At 49.4% G+C, this 18,949-nt stretch overlaps 1 protein-coding gene across 2 annotated transcripts; it reads right to left on the bottom strand.

Annotated features, from left to right (window-relative positions):
• Positions 1-524: 524 nt before the first annotated feature.
• On the bottom strand, positions 525-18,688 carry LOC143781583 (uncharacterized). 2 transcript variants are annotated; one of them, XM_077268239.1, is made up of 9 exons: positions 18,549-18,688; positions 18,089-18,120; positions 14,402-14,581; positions 3,609-3,707; positions 3,007-3,054; positions 2,882-2,920; positions 2,215-2,247; positions 1,777-1,825; positions 525-576 (listed from the first exon to the last, which is right to left on the bottom strand). In XM_077268239.1, the coding sequence occupies exons 1-8, from the start codon at positions 18,576-18,578 to the stop codon at positions 1,780-1,782; spliced, it is 507 nt and encodes a 168-aa protein (XP_077124354.1). In that variant the 5' UTR covers positions 18,579-18,688; the 3' UTR covers positions 525-576; positions 1,777-1,779. The 2 variants fall into 2 exon arrangements, with proteins under 2 accessions (XP_077124354.1, XP_077124355.1); XM_077268240.1 differs by lacking the exon at positions 14,402-14,581.
• Positions 18,689-18,949: the final 261 nt, after the last annotated feature.

The following is an 18,949-nucleotide window of genomic DNA, read 5'->3' as shown; positions in this document are numbered from 1 at the left end:
ATTGTGCTGATGTAAAGTAGACATGTGGGAAATGTTACTTATTAAGTATTTTGTGTGACATATCTCTGTGATTTAAGGGCATAAAAATTCAAAGTTGGAAAATTGTGAAATTTTCAAAATTTTTGCCAAATTTCCAGTTTTTTTCACAAATAAACGCAGGTAATATCAAAGAAATTTTACCACTATCTTGAAGTACAATATGTCTCGAGAAAACAATGTCAGAATCACTGGGATCCGTTGAAGTGTTCCAGAGTTATAACCTCATAAAGGGACAGTGGTCAGAAATGTAAAAATTGGCCCGGTCATTAACGTGCAAACCACCCTTGGGGGTAAAGCGGTTAAAAACATGTACGAGGTACAGGAGGGCGAAGACAAAGACGTGGTCAGACGGTCCGAGGTCGGGGCAGGCAGCACAGCATCAGAATGCGTAGCCGAGGTCAGGAGTGGAGAGATCAGATAGGATGTTATACGAGCCGGGTCAATAACGGGAGAAACCAAAACAAACAGGTCACTAGCAGGCAAACTGACTAGGAACCAACCGGAATATTAACTTTATTTTCGCTTGCAGACACGGCCCTGAAAGAGAGAAGAAGATTTGTTACACAGTGTCATCTAACCTGCCTGGATTAACCACCTGAAAAATGTACTGTACAGAGACGTATCCATCATCAATCAAGAAGTAGGGGCAGCTCAAGCGAGAAAAAGTGGAGATGAGCAAAGGATGGCTAGTAACTGATACGCCCACTAGTGACTGATACGCCCACCAGTGACTGATACACCTACCAGTGACTGATACGCCCGCCAGTAACTGATACACCCACCAGTGACTGACACGCCTACCAGTGACTTAAACGCCCACTAGTGACTGATATGCCCCCAGTGACTGATACACCCCCCAGTGACTGATACGCCCCCCAGTGACTGATACGCCCACCAGTGACTGATACGCCCACCAGTGACTGATACGCCCACCAGTGACTGATATTCCTACCAGAGACTGATACTCCCACGAGTGACTGATATGCCCCCAGTGACTGATACGCCCGCCAGTGACTGATACGCCCCCCAGTGACTGATACGCCCACCAGTGACTGATACGCCCACCAGTGACTGATACGCCCACCAGTGACTGATATTCCTACCAGAGACTGATACTCCCACGAGTGACTGATATGCCCCCAGTGACTGATACGCCCGCCAGTGACTGATATTCCTACCAGTGACTGATACGCCCACTAGTGACTGATATGCCCACGAGTGACTGAAATTCCTACCAGAGACTGATACTCCCACGAGTGACTGATACGCCCCCAGTGACTGATACGCCCACCAGTGACTGATATGCCCCCAGTGACTGATACGCCCACCAGTGACTGATATGCCCCCAGTGACTGATACGCCCACCAGTGACTGATACTCTCACGAGTGACTGATACGCCCACCAGTGACTGATACTCTCACGAGTGACTGATACGCCCACCAGTGACTGATACGCCCACCAGTGACTGATACGCCCCCCAGTGACTGATACGCCCACCAGTGACTGATACGCCCACCAGTGACTGATACGCCCCCCAGTGACTGATATTCCTACCAGTGACTGATACGCCCACCAGTGACTGATACTGAAAGTCCCAGCACTCTATGATCAGTGGGTTCTGATCCTGAGGATGAAAGTGAGCAAATATCAAGCAGCACATTGTATAGTTTATACTCTGTACAGGGATGAATGTAAGGAGTAGAGCGCCCCCTTGTGCCAGAGTCTTGTATACTTACATTTTACTTCCGGGTAGGGCGGCAGCAGCAGCAGAAGGTGGACAGGAAGCTAAAAAGAAAGAAACGGGATTTAGCTGAGAACAGAAACGTCTCCTAATGACACAATGACCTATGGAAATAATCACTTAATTTTCCCCATTGCAGCCACCACATCTGACTTTGGGGTGAATATGAGGGTGACCCCAACTTCTAAGCTCCTCCCATTATTGGGGGCAGTGATTCTACATTTCCCAGCATTACCAGTGTTAAAAACCAGGTGAGGCTGAGCCGCCCTCCACATGGCCAGTATTACGGAACGTATCCCTTAACCAAATACATACACCCCTCACCACAACCATTTCTGGAAAAAGAGGGTCCTGACCCCCCCACTAAGACTGTACAGGGGACAATATATAAGAGCAGAATGGCCTCACTCGTCAGGGTCGGCCGTGTATTTACCTTGATGGTGGCGGTGGTGTTTCTTCTCTGGAGCTGGAGGGAAATAGAAGCCATTAGCTACAAAGAAATTCTCTATTTACTGAAGAAATACAAAACAATGTTGGGAATATCCAGATTATTATCACTAAAGTCCGAGCGTAAAGCTCCTGTGTCCCCATGTAAACTCCATCCCAGGGCCCTATAGTTATGTGTGAAGTCGGGAGAGAAGGATCCGGCCTGTTGGATTCCCAGAGGAGTCTGGCAGAGGCTCTGTCATAGAGAACACAGGGGTGCTGGGCCGATCTGAGCGTCCTGTGTATGGGGGAGTCGGGAGAGATCGCTGTCAGCCTAATAATGGTTTGGGGGCTTAATGTGTGCGGGGCCTTTACTCGGAGCTATCATGTGACTATGTACTTACAGCTGTTCGGTTTCTTTCCTTCCTCAGCTGATCACTAGGATCAGGGTATGAAGGATGGGAAGGAGAAGCAGCTCCAATCTCTGCAGCACGATATGTATAGACCCCACCGCCCCCCATACAGCTGGTTACCGTCCTGTGTCCCCCCCAAGCTCTAACACTGTGACAACTCTGCCTACTCCCTGTGATTTACAAGAGGTGATAAAGACTCCTGGAGATGAGCAGACCCCATAGAAAGACATATCTGTAGTAATAAGATCTTCTATCACTCACATGTTGTTCGCCAGCCAGATGTACCAGGCTTTATCAGCTCTAAAAAATCCAGAGAGAGAAAAACAAAGACAATGAGATGTGATGTCCCCAATTATGACTGGCAGCCATTCTCTGCGGACACTTACTCATACTTGGCGGCTTCTTTTGCTTTCTTTACTTTCTCCGCGTCCTCACTGAAACACAGAATAGAAAACATCCCATTAGATTAGAATGGTGGGAGCAAAGATTTATAGCCCCATGACCTCCATAATAATCCGCCACATAGTGGTCTCCAGTTTTATCCATTATAAGTGGAGGATCATCCTGTAGGGACCCCATATAACGTCAGTGTTATCACCCAAAAAAATCACTGTCTGTCCCTAATAATAATAATCCTCTTCCTACTGTATCTGTCGACATCCCTAAAGGATCCTCAGAGGAAGATGAGGAGACGCGATCTCTGTCTCCTCATATCTGGAATATGGAGTCTCTGCTGCTGTCACATTAGATCGCTGGAGTCTCTTCCTGCACCCCGTGACCATGTCAGATAATGGGGGCTCCTAATTCATGTCCACAACCATTCTCAGTGTCCATGTACAGTATTATCTGCTGAACACATGAAGCCCCCCAGTGTGGGTGTCTCTCTACAGCTGGTGAGATGTGGAGAAAGACGTCCTGTCCCTCGACCTGTAGAGAGCAGACGTGTCTGATGTTATGTCTGTAATCAGCTCCTTCTACCTCTACTTACATCACCACAGTGGTCTCCTCTGCTTTCTCCTCCTCCTTCTGTTCTTCCTTTACTTCTCCTCCTTCCTCCACTCTAATCTCTTCCACTTCTTTTTCATCACTATGAAAGACATAACAGAACATCTCAGACATAAATGTAGAAATATATTGTTCCCTTGTATGTCCTATGTCCAGAGTGGACGACTCCCTTCATTAGTTCTGAAGGATTAGTTCTGAGAATTGTGTCGGCGGTAGATCTATATTCTTCTTTATGCTATAACTAACATGGTATATAGTAGATGTATATGGACACAAATTGCAACAAAGAAGATGACTGACTACAATGTGAAATGGGGGATTGAGCACTCAGATAAGTGTATTCACATGTCAATGATGGGCTTAACAAGTGGGTGTAAAACCAGGTGCGTGACATCCCATATAAATGATCCAGGTAACAGGAAATATAAACCTAGGTGTTAGGTGTCGTGTTCCCGCCGCTGCACAGGGGGAATCTCGAACCATATCTGCTGCGGTCTCCCATTCTACATCAGCCGCAGTGGAGCCTGCTCAGCGGAGATATCGGTCCCAGCATCTCGCTCAGCCTGATACTGTGCAAAGGGTTACTGTTGCCTTTCCAGGCTCTGCTTTTGTAGCCAGCACTGGTCAGCGGCGAGCGGGCTTTTCTGGGACTAAGTCCTGCTTTGCACACACTGAGCATGCCCATGGGACGACATCTCATTGGAGGTCGGGGGTCACACGCTCAGGCCCTGTAGCAGTTCCTATTGGTTCTCCAGGAAGGTCCTGAAGAGCTGCAACTATAAAACATTTGCATGGCCGCACGGCCATGCGCTAGTATCAAATGTGTATGGCTTAGTCCAGTGGATACTATACCACTCTTTATAAATGTGGTGTGAGACTGTAGCGCTGGGACTGTACACTCAGGCAGGCAGTTAGCCGTTGGCTTGCTTGCAAGCACAACCCTAGTTAGGGCTATACTTTTTGTGTACAGCGCGAATCTGTGCAGCGACAGAGATCGCTTTCAGTTCACACGGGGTGAAGCTTAACCCACGGGTAAGCTCAGAGTTTATCCGTCATTACTTTGCAGCAGATATCTCTGCACGGTGGACCCCGGGCTGCGAACGCACCTTGTTGCTTCCTACCTATACTCGGTGCGTTCCGCTAGCCCTAACAGTGTACTAGCGCCAGGGTCTGGCTAAGTAATGGCGGACGAACAGCGATTGCAGGGGTACATCCAGCTGCTGGAGGGCAGGTTGGCGGCTCTCGAGCGTGCAACCTCAGCGGTGGATGTTACCACAACAGCTGTTCAGGCTGCTAGCGTGGCTGCAGCAACTTTAACCACTGCCACCCCTGTTCTGACCTTATCCCACCTCCCGCTGCCAGAGAAATACTCTGGTGACAGTAAGTCCTGTAGGGGTTTCTTGAGCCAGTGCGGTATTCACCTCGAGCTCCTGGCTGCACGTTTTCCCACAGAGCGGGCAAAGGTGGGATTCATTATTTCTCTTCTGTCGGACAGGGTGTTGGAGTGGGCTACGCCGCTGTGGGAGCGCGACGATCATGTGGTGCAGAGTGCTCCTCGGTTTTTGAGCACTCTGAAAAAGGTCTTTTTAGGACCTCAAGTCACCCATGAAACAGCGCTCCAACTGCTGGCATTGACTCAGGCTACGTCCATGGTCAGCCATTTTGCCGTCCACTTCCGGACTTTGGCATCTGAGCTGGAGTGGCCAGATAAAGCCCTCATCCCAGTATTTTGGAGGGGGCTGGCTAACCATGTGAACGACGCTTTGGCCACTAAGAAGATTCCTACCACACTGGAGGAGCTCATAGCTGTATCAACTCACATCGACCTTCGTTTTAACAAGCGAAGGTGGGAGCGAGCCCAGTGTAGGCAGAGGTTTTGGCTGGCTCCCACCTTCGCCAAACCTCAGGAATCTCCGGTCCAGGCGTCCGAGTCACATGAGGCCATGGAGGTGTCACGAGCGGGGTCTAAGTCCCGGACCGCTCGTGCACTTAAGGTCTGTCAGGTTTGCCGGCAGTCAGGACACCTTGCCTCCGGGTGTTCTCAGTGGTCTGGAAAACGTCAGCGTCTAGTGGCGACGTTTTCCTCCAAATTGTCCTTCAAGGGGACAATTACCATAGGCCCATCCACTCTTATGGTAGAGCTTTGCGTGGACTCCGGGGCGGAGGGCAATTTTATGTCATCTGCTTTCGCCCAACGACACGCAATACCCCTGGTGATGCTCGCCAAACCAGTGACCGCTCGAGTGGTAAATGGGTCGACACAACCCTCACAGATTACTCACCAAACCATTCCATTTACCCTTTCCATGTTTACATCTCATCAGGAGATTATTTCCCTATTAGTCATTCCCGAGGGAATTGATGAGGTCCTGTTGGGGATACCATGGCTATGCTACCACTCTCCTCATATAGAGTGGTCCTCTGGGAGAATTCTGGGATGGAGTAAATCCTGTGAGGGTAGATGTCAGAGGGAGTGCGTTCAGGTTGCTACAACTGAGGTACCCACAGATCTCTCCTCTCTCCCCAAGCACTATTGGCCCTATGTGGACGTGTTCTCCAAAAGGGCTGCGGAGACCCTTCCACCTCACTGCCCCTATGACTGTCCTATTGACCTCTTGCCTGGTACTGAGCCTCCCCGGGGTCGAGTCTATGCGTTATCTCTTCCGGAGACGGAGGCAATGTCCCAGTACATCTGAGAGAATCTGGCAAGAGGATTAATTAGGAAGTCAGTGTCACCTGCAGGGGCTGGGTTCTTCTTCGTGCAGAAGAAGAGTGGGGAACTACGTCCATGCATAGACTACAGGGATCTTAACGCCATCACCGTTAAGAATAAGTACCCACTACCCCTGATATCTGAGCTCTCTGATAGGCTACTGGGAGCAAGAGTATTTACTAAATTAGATCTGCGGGGTGCTTACAACCTGATTCGCATCCGTGCGGGGGACAAATGGAAGATGGCATTTAACTCCAGGAATGGGCACTATGAAGATCTGGTGATTCCCTTCGGGCTCTGTAATGCCCCAGCCGTTTTCCAAGACTTTGTGAACGACCTCTTCCGGGATATGCTCACCACCTCGGTCGTAGTCTATCTGGATGATATTCTCATCTACTCTCCAGATATTGACTCCCACTGGAGAGATGTTTGCAAAGTCTTCGACCTCTTACGGGCAAACTCCCTCTACGCCAAGTTGGAGAAGTGTGTGTTTGAGCAGGAGTCCTTGCCTTTCCTTGGCTATGTCATCTCTGCCCAGGGATTGGCTATGGATCCTGCCAAGCTACAGGCTGTGATGGACTGGCAGGAACCCCATTCTCTTAAAGCGGTGCAGCGCTTTATGGGGTTCATTAATTACTATCGCCAGTTCATTCCCCACTTCTCAACTTTGGTAGCTCCCTTTGTTGCCCTCACCAAGAAAGGAGCAAATCCCAAATTGTGGTCGGAGGAGGTATCCAAGGCCTTTCTCTGTATTAAGTCACACTTCGCCAGCACTCCCATTCTACATCACCCCGATGTAGATAAGCTGTTTAAAATGGAGGTGGATGCCTCATCCCTTGGTGCTGGAGCAGTCCTCTTCCAAAAGGATGCTCAAGGTCGGAAGCATCCTTACTTCTTCTTTTCCAAGACCTTTTCACCTGCGGAGAGGAATCATTCCATCGGGGACAGGGAGTTGCTAGCTATGAAGTTGGCTTTCTCAGAGTGGAGACACCTCCTGGAGGGAGCTCGTTTTCCCTTCCAAGTTTTTACTGACCACAAAAATTTGGTCTACTTACAGACAGCCCAGCAGCTAAATTCTCGCCAGGCCAGATGGTCCCTGTTCTACCGGTTCCATTTCACCCTCCATTTTCTCTCCAGGGAGAAGAACATTCGTGCCGACACCCTGTCCTGCTCCGTAGTGTCATCTGAGGAGGAGGAGGAGGAGGAAGAGCCTCGGCTTATTGTCTCTTCGAAGAGCCTGAGAACTGTGGCTCTGGTTTCGATAGAGTCTGTGCCCCCAGGCAAGACTTTCGTTCCATCTAATTTGAGACCAGAGGTTCTCTCTTGGGCTCACTCATCCAGGGTGGGTGGACATTTTGGGACCAAGAGGACATCTGAGCTTTTAACGTACTGGTGGCCGTATATGGCCGTGACATCAGGAACTATATTCGGGCGTGTGACTCCTGCGCCAAGAATCTGTCTCCTCGGCAACGGCCTGCTGGGCTACTTTACCCCCTGCCGGTGGCAGACAGGCCTTGGGAGATGGTCGGGATGGACTTTGTGGTGGGCTTACCCAAGTCTTGCAGCTGCACCGTTATCTTGGTAGTGACCGATCATTTCTTTAAAATGGTGCACTTGGTGCCGCTTCCACGGTTACCTTCTGCACGGGCCTTGTTCATAAAACATATTTTCCGTCTACATGGCATGCCTGACAAAATTGTCAGTGACCGGGGTCCCCAGTTTGTGTAGCGCCCCCACCGCCGCAGGGCTGAGGGGTACCCAGTACCGGGCCTCTGAGTCTCTGCTCTAGGGTTGTCACGGTGGCTAGGCCCGATCCGTGACCCTGCCGAGGGGCGCACAGTCAGTGGTAGATATGATGGATGATGGTAGTGACTGTAGCGGTGCAGTTGTGGGGTGCAGGTCGCGGTAAATAACGAGGACACCAGGTTGCAGTCTCTTTACCTCTTTACTGGAGATCTCTGGGTCCTCAGTCCTGAATACGGTTCACCAGGCTGCGCAAGTCCGGCCGGTCCAATGGCACCTCCAGAGTTCTCTTCACAGGTGGAAATCTGCGCCTTCCCCCTAGCGCTAGGTGTTGTGGTCCTTCCCTGCTGTGCTTACGGAAAGTACCCCACAACTGTTGTGTCTGTTTCTTAAGTTCCCTCACAACTCGATTAGATGATGTTCTGCTAATCCTCCGTCCCTCCCTGATGTTCTGGTTGGGACGGCACCCGTTTGACGGGTAGGCTCGGAGCTCTTCCGGGACCCTAGAGTCGCCCCTCTCCACAAGTTGCCCCCCAAGACTGCATAGGTGATTTAAGTTAGACAGCCCGCCTTAGACTGACTGTCCTGCCGCTGTTTAGAGTATTGCTTGAAGCTGGATATTATAATACTCCCTCGGCGTTCCGGCCACCGGTTATGCGCCTCAGTAGGATGTTGCTTTGGTCTTACAGCACGACTCCTACTGGTATTCTCCTATTGCTATGATCTCGTTTCTCACTCAGCACAATCTATCTCGCTTCTGATCCTTTCTTGGGCACCGCCGCTATCCTGAGCAGGCACGGTCCCGTTACGTTCGTTCAAGTTGCCAAGCCTCTGTCAGGATCCCACCCCTGACAGAGACCCTACTGTATCTTCCCCCCGCAACACCCTCTGCCACAAGGTGTTGCCTGGTTCCAACCCAGTCAGCTTCTGATCTAACTTCCTGCCTGACCCCCAGTTTACCCACTATGGTGGGGAGTGGCCTAATGAATAGCACCCTTAGCTCCCCCCGGAGGCCCGGCTGTGAAATGTATTGGTGTCTGTGATACCTGATCAGATGAACTCCTTCAGTGCCATCAGACGCACCATAGCTCCCCATAAGGGCGGAGCCACAGTACTGCAACGACCAGGACTCTGGGGCGCTGCACTCCCCCCTGGTTAAACACAGTACTCCGGGACTGGGAAGAAAACAACAATACAAGTTAGCAAAAAGACATACAGTTTTGTTGAGTGCAATAACAATAAGTATACTTGAACAGGCTTCCCTTTATGGGAGGTAAGGACACTTGAACGTTACAAACATGGTTAAATATCATAGCAACATGCTATAAATAACTCTTCTTACCCAACTGGGTAATCTACTTAGTGCAAAATTGTTGAACAATAATTTAACATTGCCTTTAAGGACATACACTCTAAATCCACTAAAGACCTTCCTATAATCACATTATAAGGTAATTTAACTTTTTCATTCTCCTTCTTTAAATCTACAGGACCGCCTGTCCCAACGGCACCAGACCTACTGCCTCTCCTTTCTGTTACAGGACCGCCCCGTTCAGCCCGGGCCTACTGCCTTTTCTACTACTATACACAGTATAGATCATAACATTACTTTCAGTTTAAGAGCACTGAGCCATCTCTACATGACTCCTATGAGGACTCAGGGTTTACCTTCTATCCTAACTATCTATCAACATTATCAAAACATTTTCTATTGAACATTAAGCCTTCTCATTATCTTTCTCAATAACATGCACGCTGGACACTTCGTCTACCCCTACGGGCCCACCGCATCCTTCTTCTAGCTTTCTCTTTCTTTCCGGGAACATCATCAGCATTTCTTTACAATTAACTAGTTGGATACATATAACTTTTTCTCGCAAACATTATCATTGCTTTCTCTTTATCAAAACATTATTGCTATCTCTCAATCTTAAAGCAATATTACTCTCTTAAGTGCAACACATGAACATCCCCTTTAAGAGGGGACCAAGTCTCTATGAGGTAGCATATCTTCTCAAGCTACCAGTCCGTACTCAGCAAAGGTTCCAGTGTGGTATCTTCACAAAGAGTCCTTTTTGAAGTAAAACCAGTAGGGAACGCCTTTAATAAGGTGCAAACTATTTACAAGCAGTTTGTATCATGCACTGTTCATGATTCAGCAGTTCTTTTCAACATGGGTGAACAAAAAGCAAAAAGGAAAACAAAAGCAAAAATAAAAGGCAATAGGGATCCCGGGTAAACAAAGGGATCCCTTTAAGAATAACCCTAGTCGGGTTTAAAGCAGCAAAAGCAGGGAAACAAACAGTTAACTATTTACATGTTCAGGTTTCCGAGGTTTAGTTGGACGGCTTCCAGGGCTGAACCTGGCACTTAACCCTTCCTGGCCTGGGAAAAGTGAGGTCCAGGGCTACACCCAGTGCTGGACACACGCCGTTAATCCGTCTTTCATGTATGGTTAAATCATGCGCAGCTATGGAGGTCTGCGCAGCTTGAGTATGGGCATTTGCTGCAGCAGAGGTAGCGGCTGCTGCAAGATCAGTCACTGGAACGGAGTCAGCGGCTGTGGCACTAGCAGTCGCGGGAGTGATGTCAGTCATCAGGGCAGGGTCGTCCTTCATACCTGCTTCAGATGCGGTCCCTCCGGTGCCGGTCGGCTCTGCCTCCGCTGGGGTCTGGAATGCTGGCTGCAGGGCCTCGTGCTGCGACGTGGTCATCTCTGCTCGCAGCATCTCGCTTTCCGGCAGGGCCTTGCTTTCTGGCTTCGGAGCGCTGGAACTTCTTTCTTGCTCCGGACCAGACGAGGCTGCCGACTGATGTCTGGTGAGGCTCCCGATGATGGTCTTCTTCCACCCGGCCTCAGTGCTCAGCTGCGTCTGCGAGAGTTGGTGGATCAGCTCGTCCGCTCCGGTCTGCAGGAGGTCAGCGTCAACTATGGAGGTCTGGCTGCGATGCCTCTCCGGGTAGCTGGGGGAGTCCTCGGCTCCGACCCCACGCTCCGGCTCCGGGCGGCTGGCCATGGCGTCCTCTATGTCGCTGAATTCTTCTTCCTGGTCCTTTTCCCGCTCTCTCCTCCGTGGGCGGTTTCGTTTTCTCTGTCTCCGCCCACCATTGAGAATCAGGAGGCGGATCTCGGCTGCTGACGGACACGTCCTCAAGGGGCCGAAATATTTAGACTGGGCGGCCATTGTCTTTCGCGCTCTTCAGCTTGTTCACGCCCACTTCCATGCCCTTCTTCTTCTCCTGCGCTCTCCTTAGCGCTGTAATGGCGGCGGTTTTGGCGCAAACTTTTGGCGGCAAGTGACAATCCACAGTCTTTGCAATAAAGTACAGTCCAAGCACGATAAATCACAGTTCCAAGGCACACATGACCTGATTCTTCAGGCTTAAGTAGATCCTGTTCGTGACGCCAAGTTTGTAGCGCCCCCACCGCCGCAGGGCCGAGGGGTACCCGGTACCGGGCCTCTGAGTCTCTGCTCTAGGGTTGTCACGGTGGCTAGGCCCGATCCGTGACCCTGCCGAGGGGCGCACAGTCAGTGGTAGATATGATGGATGATGGTAGTGACTGTAGCGGTGCAGTTGTGGGGTGCAGGTCGCGGTAAATAACGAGGACACCAGGTTGCAGTCTCTTTACTGGAGATCTCTGGGTCCTCAGTCCGGAATACGGTTCACCAGGCTGCGCAAGTCCGGCCGGTCCAATGGCACCTCCAGAGTTCTCTTCACAGGTGGAAATCTGCGCCTTCCCCCTAGCGCTAGGTGTTGTGGTCCTTCCCTGCTGTGCTTACGGAAAGTACCCCACAACTGTTGTGTCTGTTTCTTAAGTTCCCTCACAACTCGATTAGATGATGTTCTGCTAATCCTCCGTCCCTCCCTGATGTTCTGGTTGGGACGGCACCCGTTTGACGGGTAGGCTCGGAGCTCTTCCGGGACCCTAGAGTCGCCCCTCTCCACAAGTTGCCCCCCAAGACTGCATAGGTGATTTAAGTTAGACAGCCCGCCTTAGACTGACTGTCCTGCCGCTGTTTAGAGTATTGCTTGAAGCTGGATATTATAATACTCCCTCGGCGTTCCGGCCACCGGTTATGCGCCTCAGTAGGATGTTGCTTTGGTCTTACAGCACGACTCCTACTGGTATTCTCCTATTGCTATGATCTCGTTTCTCACTCAGCACAATCTATCTCGCTTCTGATCCTTTCTTGGGCACCGCCGCTATCCTGAGCAGGCACGGTCCCGTTACATTCGTTCAAGTTGCCAAGCCTCTGTCAGGATCCCACCCCTGACAGAGACCCTACTGTATCTTCCCCCCGCAACACCCTCTGCCACAAGGTGTTGCCTGGTTCCAACCCAGTCAGCTTCTGATCTAACTTCCTGCCTGACCCCCAGTTTACCCACTATGGTGGGGAGTGGCCTAATGAATAGCACCCTTAGCTCCCCCCGGAGGCCCGGCTGTGAAATGTTTTGGTGTCTGTGATACCTGATCAGATGAACTCCTTCAGTGCCATCAGACGCACCATAGCTCCCCATAAGGGCGGAGCCACAGTACTGCAACGACCAGGACTCTGGGGCGCTGCACTTGCGTCTCAGTTTTGGAGAGAGCTCTGTAGTTTACTCAGCATAGAACTGAATCTCTCTTCTGCATATCATCCCGAGATGAATGGGTTGGTAGAGAGGGCCAACCAGACTCTGGTGACATATTTGCGACATTTTGTCTCTGCTAGGCAGGATGACTGGGCATCTCTGCTACCTTGGGCGGAATTTGCTTTGAACAACTCCGTAGCTGACTCCACCGGACAGACTCCATTTCTCCTTAATTATAGCCAGCATCCGCGTGTCCCTGTGCCCATGCCCGTGTCATCCACTGATTCTAGGGAGGCAGACTGGGTGGTGAAGGCACGTGACATTTGGGACCACACACAGGATGCCATCTGGGCCTCCAAGGAGAGAATGAGGTTTCTGCCGATGCACACCGGCGCCCCGCTCTGACCTTTGCTCCTGGCGACTTAGTGTGGCTCTCCGCCCGTAACATCAGGCTCCGAGTTGAGTCCACTAAGTTTGCGCCTCCATACATAGGCCCTTTCAAGGTTCTGGAACAGGTTAACCCTGTAGTCTACCATTTGGCTATTCCTCTGCGCCTATGTATCACCTACACTTTCCATGTATTGCTCTTAAAGCCCGTCTATATGTTCTGGTTTTCCGAGTAATCTGCCGGGACATTGGGTTCGTCCACGGATGAGTACGAGGTGAACTCGATCTTGGGGTGCAAGGTGGTACGTGGCAAAAAATACTATCTGGTGGACTGGAAGGGTCACGGCCCAGAGGACAAAACCTGGGAACCTGTGGAGCACATTCGGGCTCCGCTGCTCTTTGCAGCCTTTGAGCATAGAGAGGCCCAAGGAGGAGGGGGGGTAATGTTAGGTGTCGAGTTCCCGCCGCTGCACAGGGGGAATCTCGAACCATGTCTACTGCAGTCTCCCATTCTACATGAGCCGCAGTGGAGCCTGCTCAGCGGAGACGTTGGTCCCAGCGTCTCGCTCAGCCTGATACTGTACAAAGGGTTACTGCTGCCTTTCCAGGCTCTGCCCTTGTAGCCAGCACTGGTCAGCGGCGAGCAGGCTTTTCTGGGACTAAGTCCTGCTTTGCACACACTGAGCATGGCCACGGGAGGACCTCTCATTGGAGGTCGGGGGTCACATGCGCAGGCCCTGTAGCAGCTCCTATTGGTTCTCCAGGAAGGTCCTGAAGAGCTGCAACTATAAAACGTTTCAAATGTGTATGGCTTAGGCCAGTGGATACTATACCACTCTTTATACATGTGGTGTGGGACTGTAGCGCTGGGACTGTACACTCAGGCAGACAGTTAGCGTCAGTGGGGGCAATTAGCCGTTGGCTTGCTTGCAAGCACAACTCTAGTTAGGGCTATAGTTTTTGTGTACAGCGCGACTCTGTGCGGCAACAGCGATCGCTTTCAGTTCACACGGGGTGAAGCTTAACCCACGTGTGAGCTCAGAGTTTATCCGTCATTACTTTGCAGCAGATATCTCTGCACGGTGGACCCCGGGCTGGAAACGCACCTTGTTGCTTCCTACCTATACTCGGTGCGTTCCGCTAGCCCTAACACTAGGTAAGTGAAGTCACATGTAGATCACAGGGATCAAGTGGGTGTAATCCTATATAGGACATAGGTAATAGTCAGCATAATCTCATAAAGGGAGTCAAAGTGTAATTAAATACATAATGTACTTTATGGATTATAAGACGCACTTTTTCCCAAAACTATTTGGGAGGAAAATGGAGTTAAGTCTTATAATATAAAGATAGCTTACCGGGGGAATGGCTGCAGTAGCGCGGGGTCACAGGAGGCAGAGTCGCTGCTTAAGGAGGCAGTTGTGGCATCAGGAGTAGGGCAATGCTGCAGGCTCTGGTGTGGGAGCTGGGAGTGTCCAGGTGGGGCCCGCTGTGCAGTTCGGTGAAATGTCCGCCCGAAGCCTCTGGCAGCTATTTTCCTGGCAACGCAAGTAAATCAATGTAAAACGGGACTCTGCTCACCGCCGTTGACATGTTATCAGATTCCAGGGCCCGCAGCTTTGCACCGCCTGGAGGTCCCCTCCTCCCAGACCGGGGTCAGCAGCCTTGTACCGCCTAGATGCCCCCTCCTCCCAAACAGGGTCCCGCAGCCTCGCAAGGCCACTGGACGCCCCCTCCCAGACCGGGGCCCGTAGCCTCTCACAACCTGGATGCCCCCTCCTCTCAGACTGGGGACTGCAGCCTTGCACCGCCTGGATGCCCCCTCCTCCCACACTGGGACCCACAGCATCGCCCCACTCCTGCTGCTGCCACTGACCTCCAGCAGCAGGGACCCTTTCTATTAAGACCCCACTCCACTTCCTCCGCCCTCCAAAAAGTTATGGGTAAAACTGTAAAATACAGTACTTGATGTACAGTAGGAGTTCCTCTGTGATGCGCCCACCCAGTGGTGCCTTCGTCAGGGGTTGGACAGCAGCTTAATCGCGAGTCGGGGTGTGTTCGGTGGGCACTTCAGCACTTGGTGAGATCTTTTTCCCCCTTTATGTTCTCCATACTTGGCGTATTTAGTATGGTTTAATGCCTTAAGATGCTGGTGTATGCATACGGGAACATTGCCTCAGGCGGCCATTATGGATTTTCAATAATTGAAATGGCTTTGATAAACTGTATATAGGGGCATGTTATGGGATAACATAAAGGAGAGGATTTTTCTCACCAGTTACTGGACTTCTTAAATGATTTAATGTATAATCTGTACCGAGTGCCACAATTTTTTGGTGTCTTACATATAACACATCTTTTACTGATGTGTGTGTTTTTTAACTTTTTGTATTGTGATAATAAAGTTTTTTGTCATTTTTAAATTAAACTCCTATTATTCTCCAGTGTTTTGTAGGTTAGTTATGGAGTTATACGTAGTGGCCAAGTGATTCACACAGGTCACGCTATGAGTCTGGATATTGTGGTATTAATATGTAATATGCTAACTTATTTATCGTGAAACTGGAGGAGGAATTTTTGTCATCTTGCTCTTTTAAACCTTTTGCATACTTCCGCTACATTGATGATCTGCTAATAATATGGACAGGCTCAAAAGGTGATCTACTCACCTTCCACAATAACTTCAACAAGTTCCACCCAACCATCAGACTCACCCTCAACTTTTCAAAGACCCAAATATATTTTCTGGACATGACCATACACATCAAGGACAACGCCATACAAACATCAATTTACCATAAGCCCACTGGACGTCCGGCTTATCTTAGATGGAACAGCTTTCATCCAAGACACACAAAAAAAAATCCATCATCTACAGTCAGGCTCTGAGGTACATTGTTCAGACAGTAAAGACAGGGAACTACAGCTGCTATCACTGAGGAACACATTCCTACAACAAAGATACCATCCACTGGTAATAGATGAACAGATCCACAGGGCTACAAGGATCCCAAGAAGCAGCCTCCTGGATTACAAACAGAGAGGATAACAACAAAGAACCTCTTGTGGTCACATTCAACCCCCACATGAGCATCCTAAGGAAAATTGGTGCTGATCTCCAACCCATATTCCACAGAGACCACAAATTGAAAGACATATTCCCAGAACTACCACTTCTCTCCTACAAACAGCCCCCTAACTTACGGAATCACCTTGTCAGAAGTGTCCTCTCATCACCATCAGTAACTGGCACATTCCCCTGTAACAATAAAAAATGCTAAACTTGTACTCACATATTACCAACAGATATAGTCCATGTACCAAACACAAATCAGGACTATAAGGTCATGGGGTTCTTTTTCATGTACATCCTCCAACCTGGTGTACATGAAACAATGCAGAAGGTGCCCTGGAGGTATCTATATTGGGGAAACCAGGCAAAAACTACAAACTAGGATGAATCTACACAGAGACACAATCAGGAATGAAATGGACACACCGGTGGGAAAACATTTCTCTGGACCTGGACACAGTATGACAGATTTAAAAGTCTTAATACTAAAAGGTCATTTTAAGGACCACAGGGAAAGAAAAATTAGAGAATTCAAACTAATGAAGATGTTCAATTCTTTGACACTAGGACTCAATTTATGAGTCACTACATGGATACAAGTCACACCTCCACCAGACGGACTCCAGATAACTAAGAACATCATTCCCACTGCCTCTCCATTTGTAAAGGTACCTTCACATTAAGCGACGCTGCAGCGATAGCGACAACGATGCCGATCGCTGCAGCGTCGCTGTTTGGTCGCTGGAGAGCTGTCACACAGACCGCTCTCTACCGACCAACGATGCTGAGGTCCCCGGGTAACCAGGGTAAACATCGGGTTGCTAAGCGCAGGGCCGCGCTTAGTAACCCGATGTTTACCCTGGTTACCAGCGTAAAATGTAAAAAAAACAAACAGTACATACTTACATTCGCGTCCCTCGGCGTCCGCTTCCTGCACTGACTGAGCGCCGGCCCTAACAGCACAGCGGTGACGTCACCGCTGTGCTGTGCTTTCACTTTCACTTTACGGCGCTCAGTCAGTGTGGGAAGCGGACGGCGGGGGATGCGAAGGTGAGTATGTACTGTTTGTTTTTTTTACATTTTACGCTGGTAACCAGGGTAAACATCGGGTTACTAAGCGCGGCCCTGCGCTCAGTAACCCGATGTTTACCCTGGTTACCAGTGTAAAACATCGCTGGAATCGTTGCTTTTGGTGTCACGACGATAAACGCCGGTCTGACGACCAAATAAAGTTCTGAACTTTGTTCAACGACCAGCGACATCACAGCAGGATCCTGATCGCTGCTGCCTGTCAAACTAAACGATATCGCTAGCCAGGACGCTGCAACGTCACGGATCGCTAGCGATATCGTTTAGTGTGAAGGTACCTTAAGAAAATGCTTAATTTGATTTCCTTGGCTTATCTTTAGGAGGCATCACACCTCCCACCCCCCTGAACAAATGTCCTGCTGTAGTATTCTCTAAATGTTATGCTTTTTTCTTATTAATCTATTTGTAATCTTGCCTGAAGAAGGAGCCACAGTGCTCTGAAAGCTGCAAACATAATATTTTCTGGTTTCTGGCCAATAAAGGTATCACTCCTAGAATACTTCTGTCATCATTGGGCAGAAAAGTATTCACATCAATTTTTCTGGCTAACACAGTACCACAATACAATTTGTTATTGTACTACATAATGATCAGAAATGGAAGAAGATGAAAGTTCTGCAGCAGCAATTACCGGACAGGGAGATCTGATCTTATGGAAAATGTCTGACAATGAATGAAAGGGGGAAATGAGAGGCTGGTAAAAAATATAGAAGATAATATAATATATAATATAAAATGTAATTAACCATTGAAAAAAATAATAAAAATGTGAATAATGTGACTATTATTATCATACACAACGCTGGTCTGGATGAATTGGGCCCCTTGTGTGTAGAGAACATGGAGACGACTTGTGTGACATGAAGAAGACGCCATTACTTACCTCGATCTTCTCATGCAGTTCAGGAACAGAATCTGTAAATGGAGAACACAATGTTAGTCTGAAGCTCAGAGGAGAAACAGCTGGGGCCCTATGTAACAGCTGTACCAGGGGCCCAACAACCATGTATAATACTCAGGTCTTCTAACGTGGCATCCCTCAAGCCCTTGGGTCCCACACTCCAGGAGCCATTTATAATATTGGGAGTCTTCATGTATAAGCTCCCTCAGGCTCCAGGGGTGTATTACTAGTGTTCTCTTCTGTGGCCCCTATTCAGATACCGGGGCCCAGCAGTGACTTATAGCCTTGACCCCCTATACCCGGCTTCTCCTGGAGCAGATACTTTGTAGTAAAGCAGCTGGGAGAAGCGGTGATGATAAGCGGCGCCATCATATCATCAGGACCATCTTCAGCCGCTATAACATTGACCCCCAGCAGTGATGTCCCCTCATTTGTTGCTTACATCTCTAAAACTCCTGCAGAATTTAGCCATCTTCACCGAACAAAACTCCAAATAACACAAAATCTCTCTCTCTTAATAACTCTCCTACTCCAACCAACTCCAAACACAACCCTCAGTGAGATTCCGCTCAGCAGCTCCTTATATAGTCCCATGATGTCATAATAGTCACATGATTCTATTCTGTGACATCATACTCACAAATGTGCACAGAGCTGTGGAAAGGCGGTGGGGGCGGAGCTTCATATCAACCAATCAGAGCGCAGCTTTTATTATTCATGGAAACACAGTAGGTGTTGGAAGTTTGAGGGTGTGGCCTCATGTAAATGGGCGGGGCTTATGTCATGTCTCCTAACATTTGCGATGGTCAAAAAAGGAGAATTCTGGGTAATATAATGTGAACA

This window comes from Ranitomeya variabilis, chromosome 6, assembly GCF_051348905.1.
Source record: "Ranitomeya variabilis isolate aRanVar5 chromosome 6, aRanVar5.hap1, whole genome shotgun sequence".
NCBI lineage: Eukaryota > Metazoa > Chordata > Amphibia > Anura > Dendrobatidae > Ranitomeya > Ranitomeya variabilis.
This window is presented reverse-complemented; position numbering and strand designations above follow the sequence as displayed.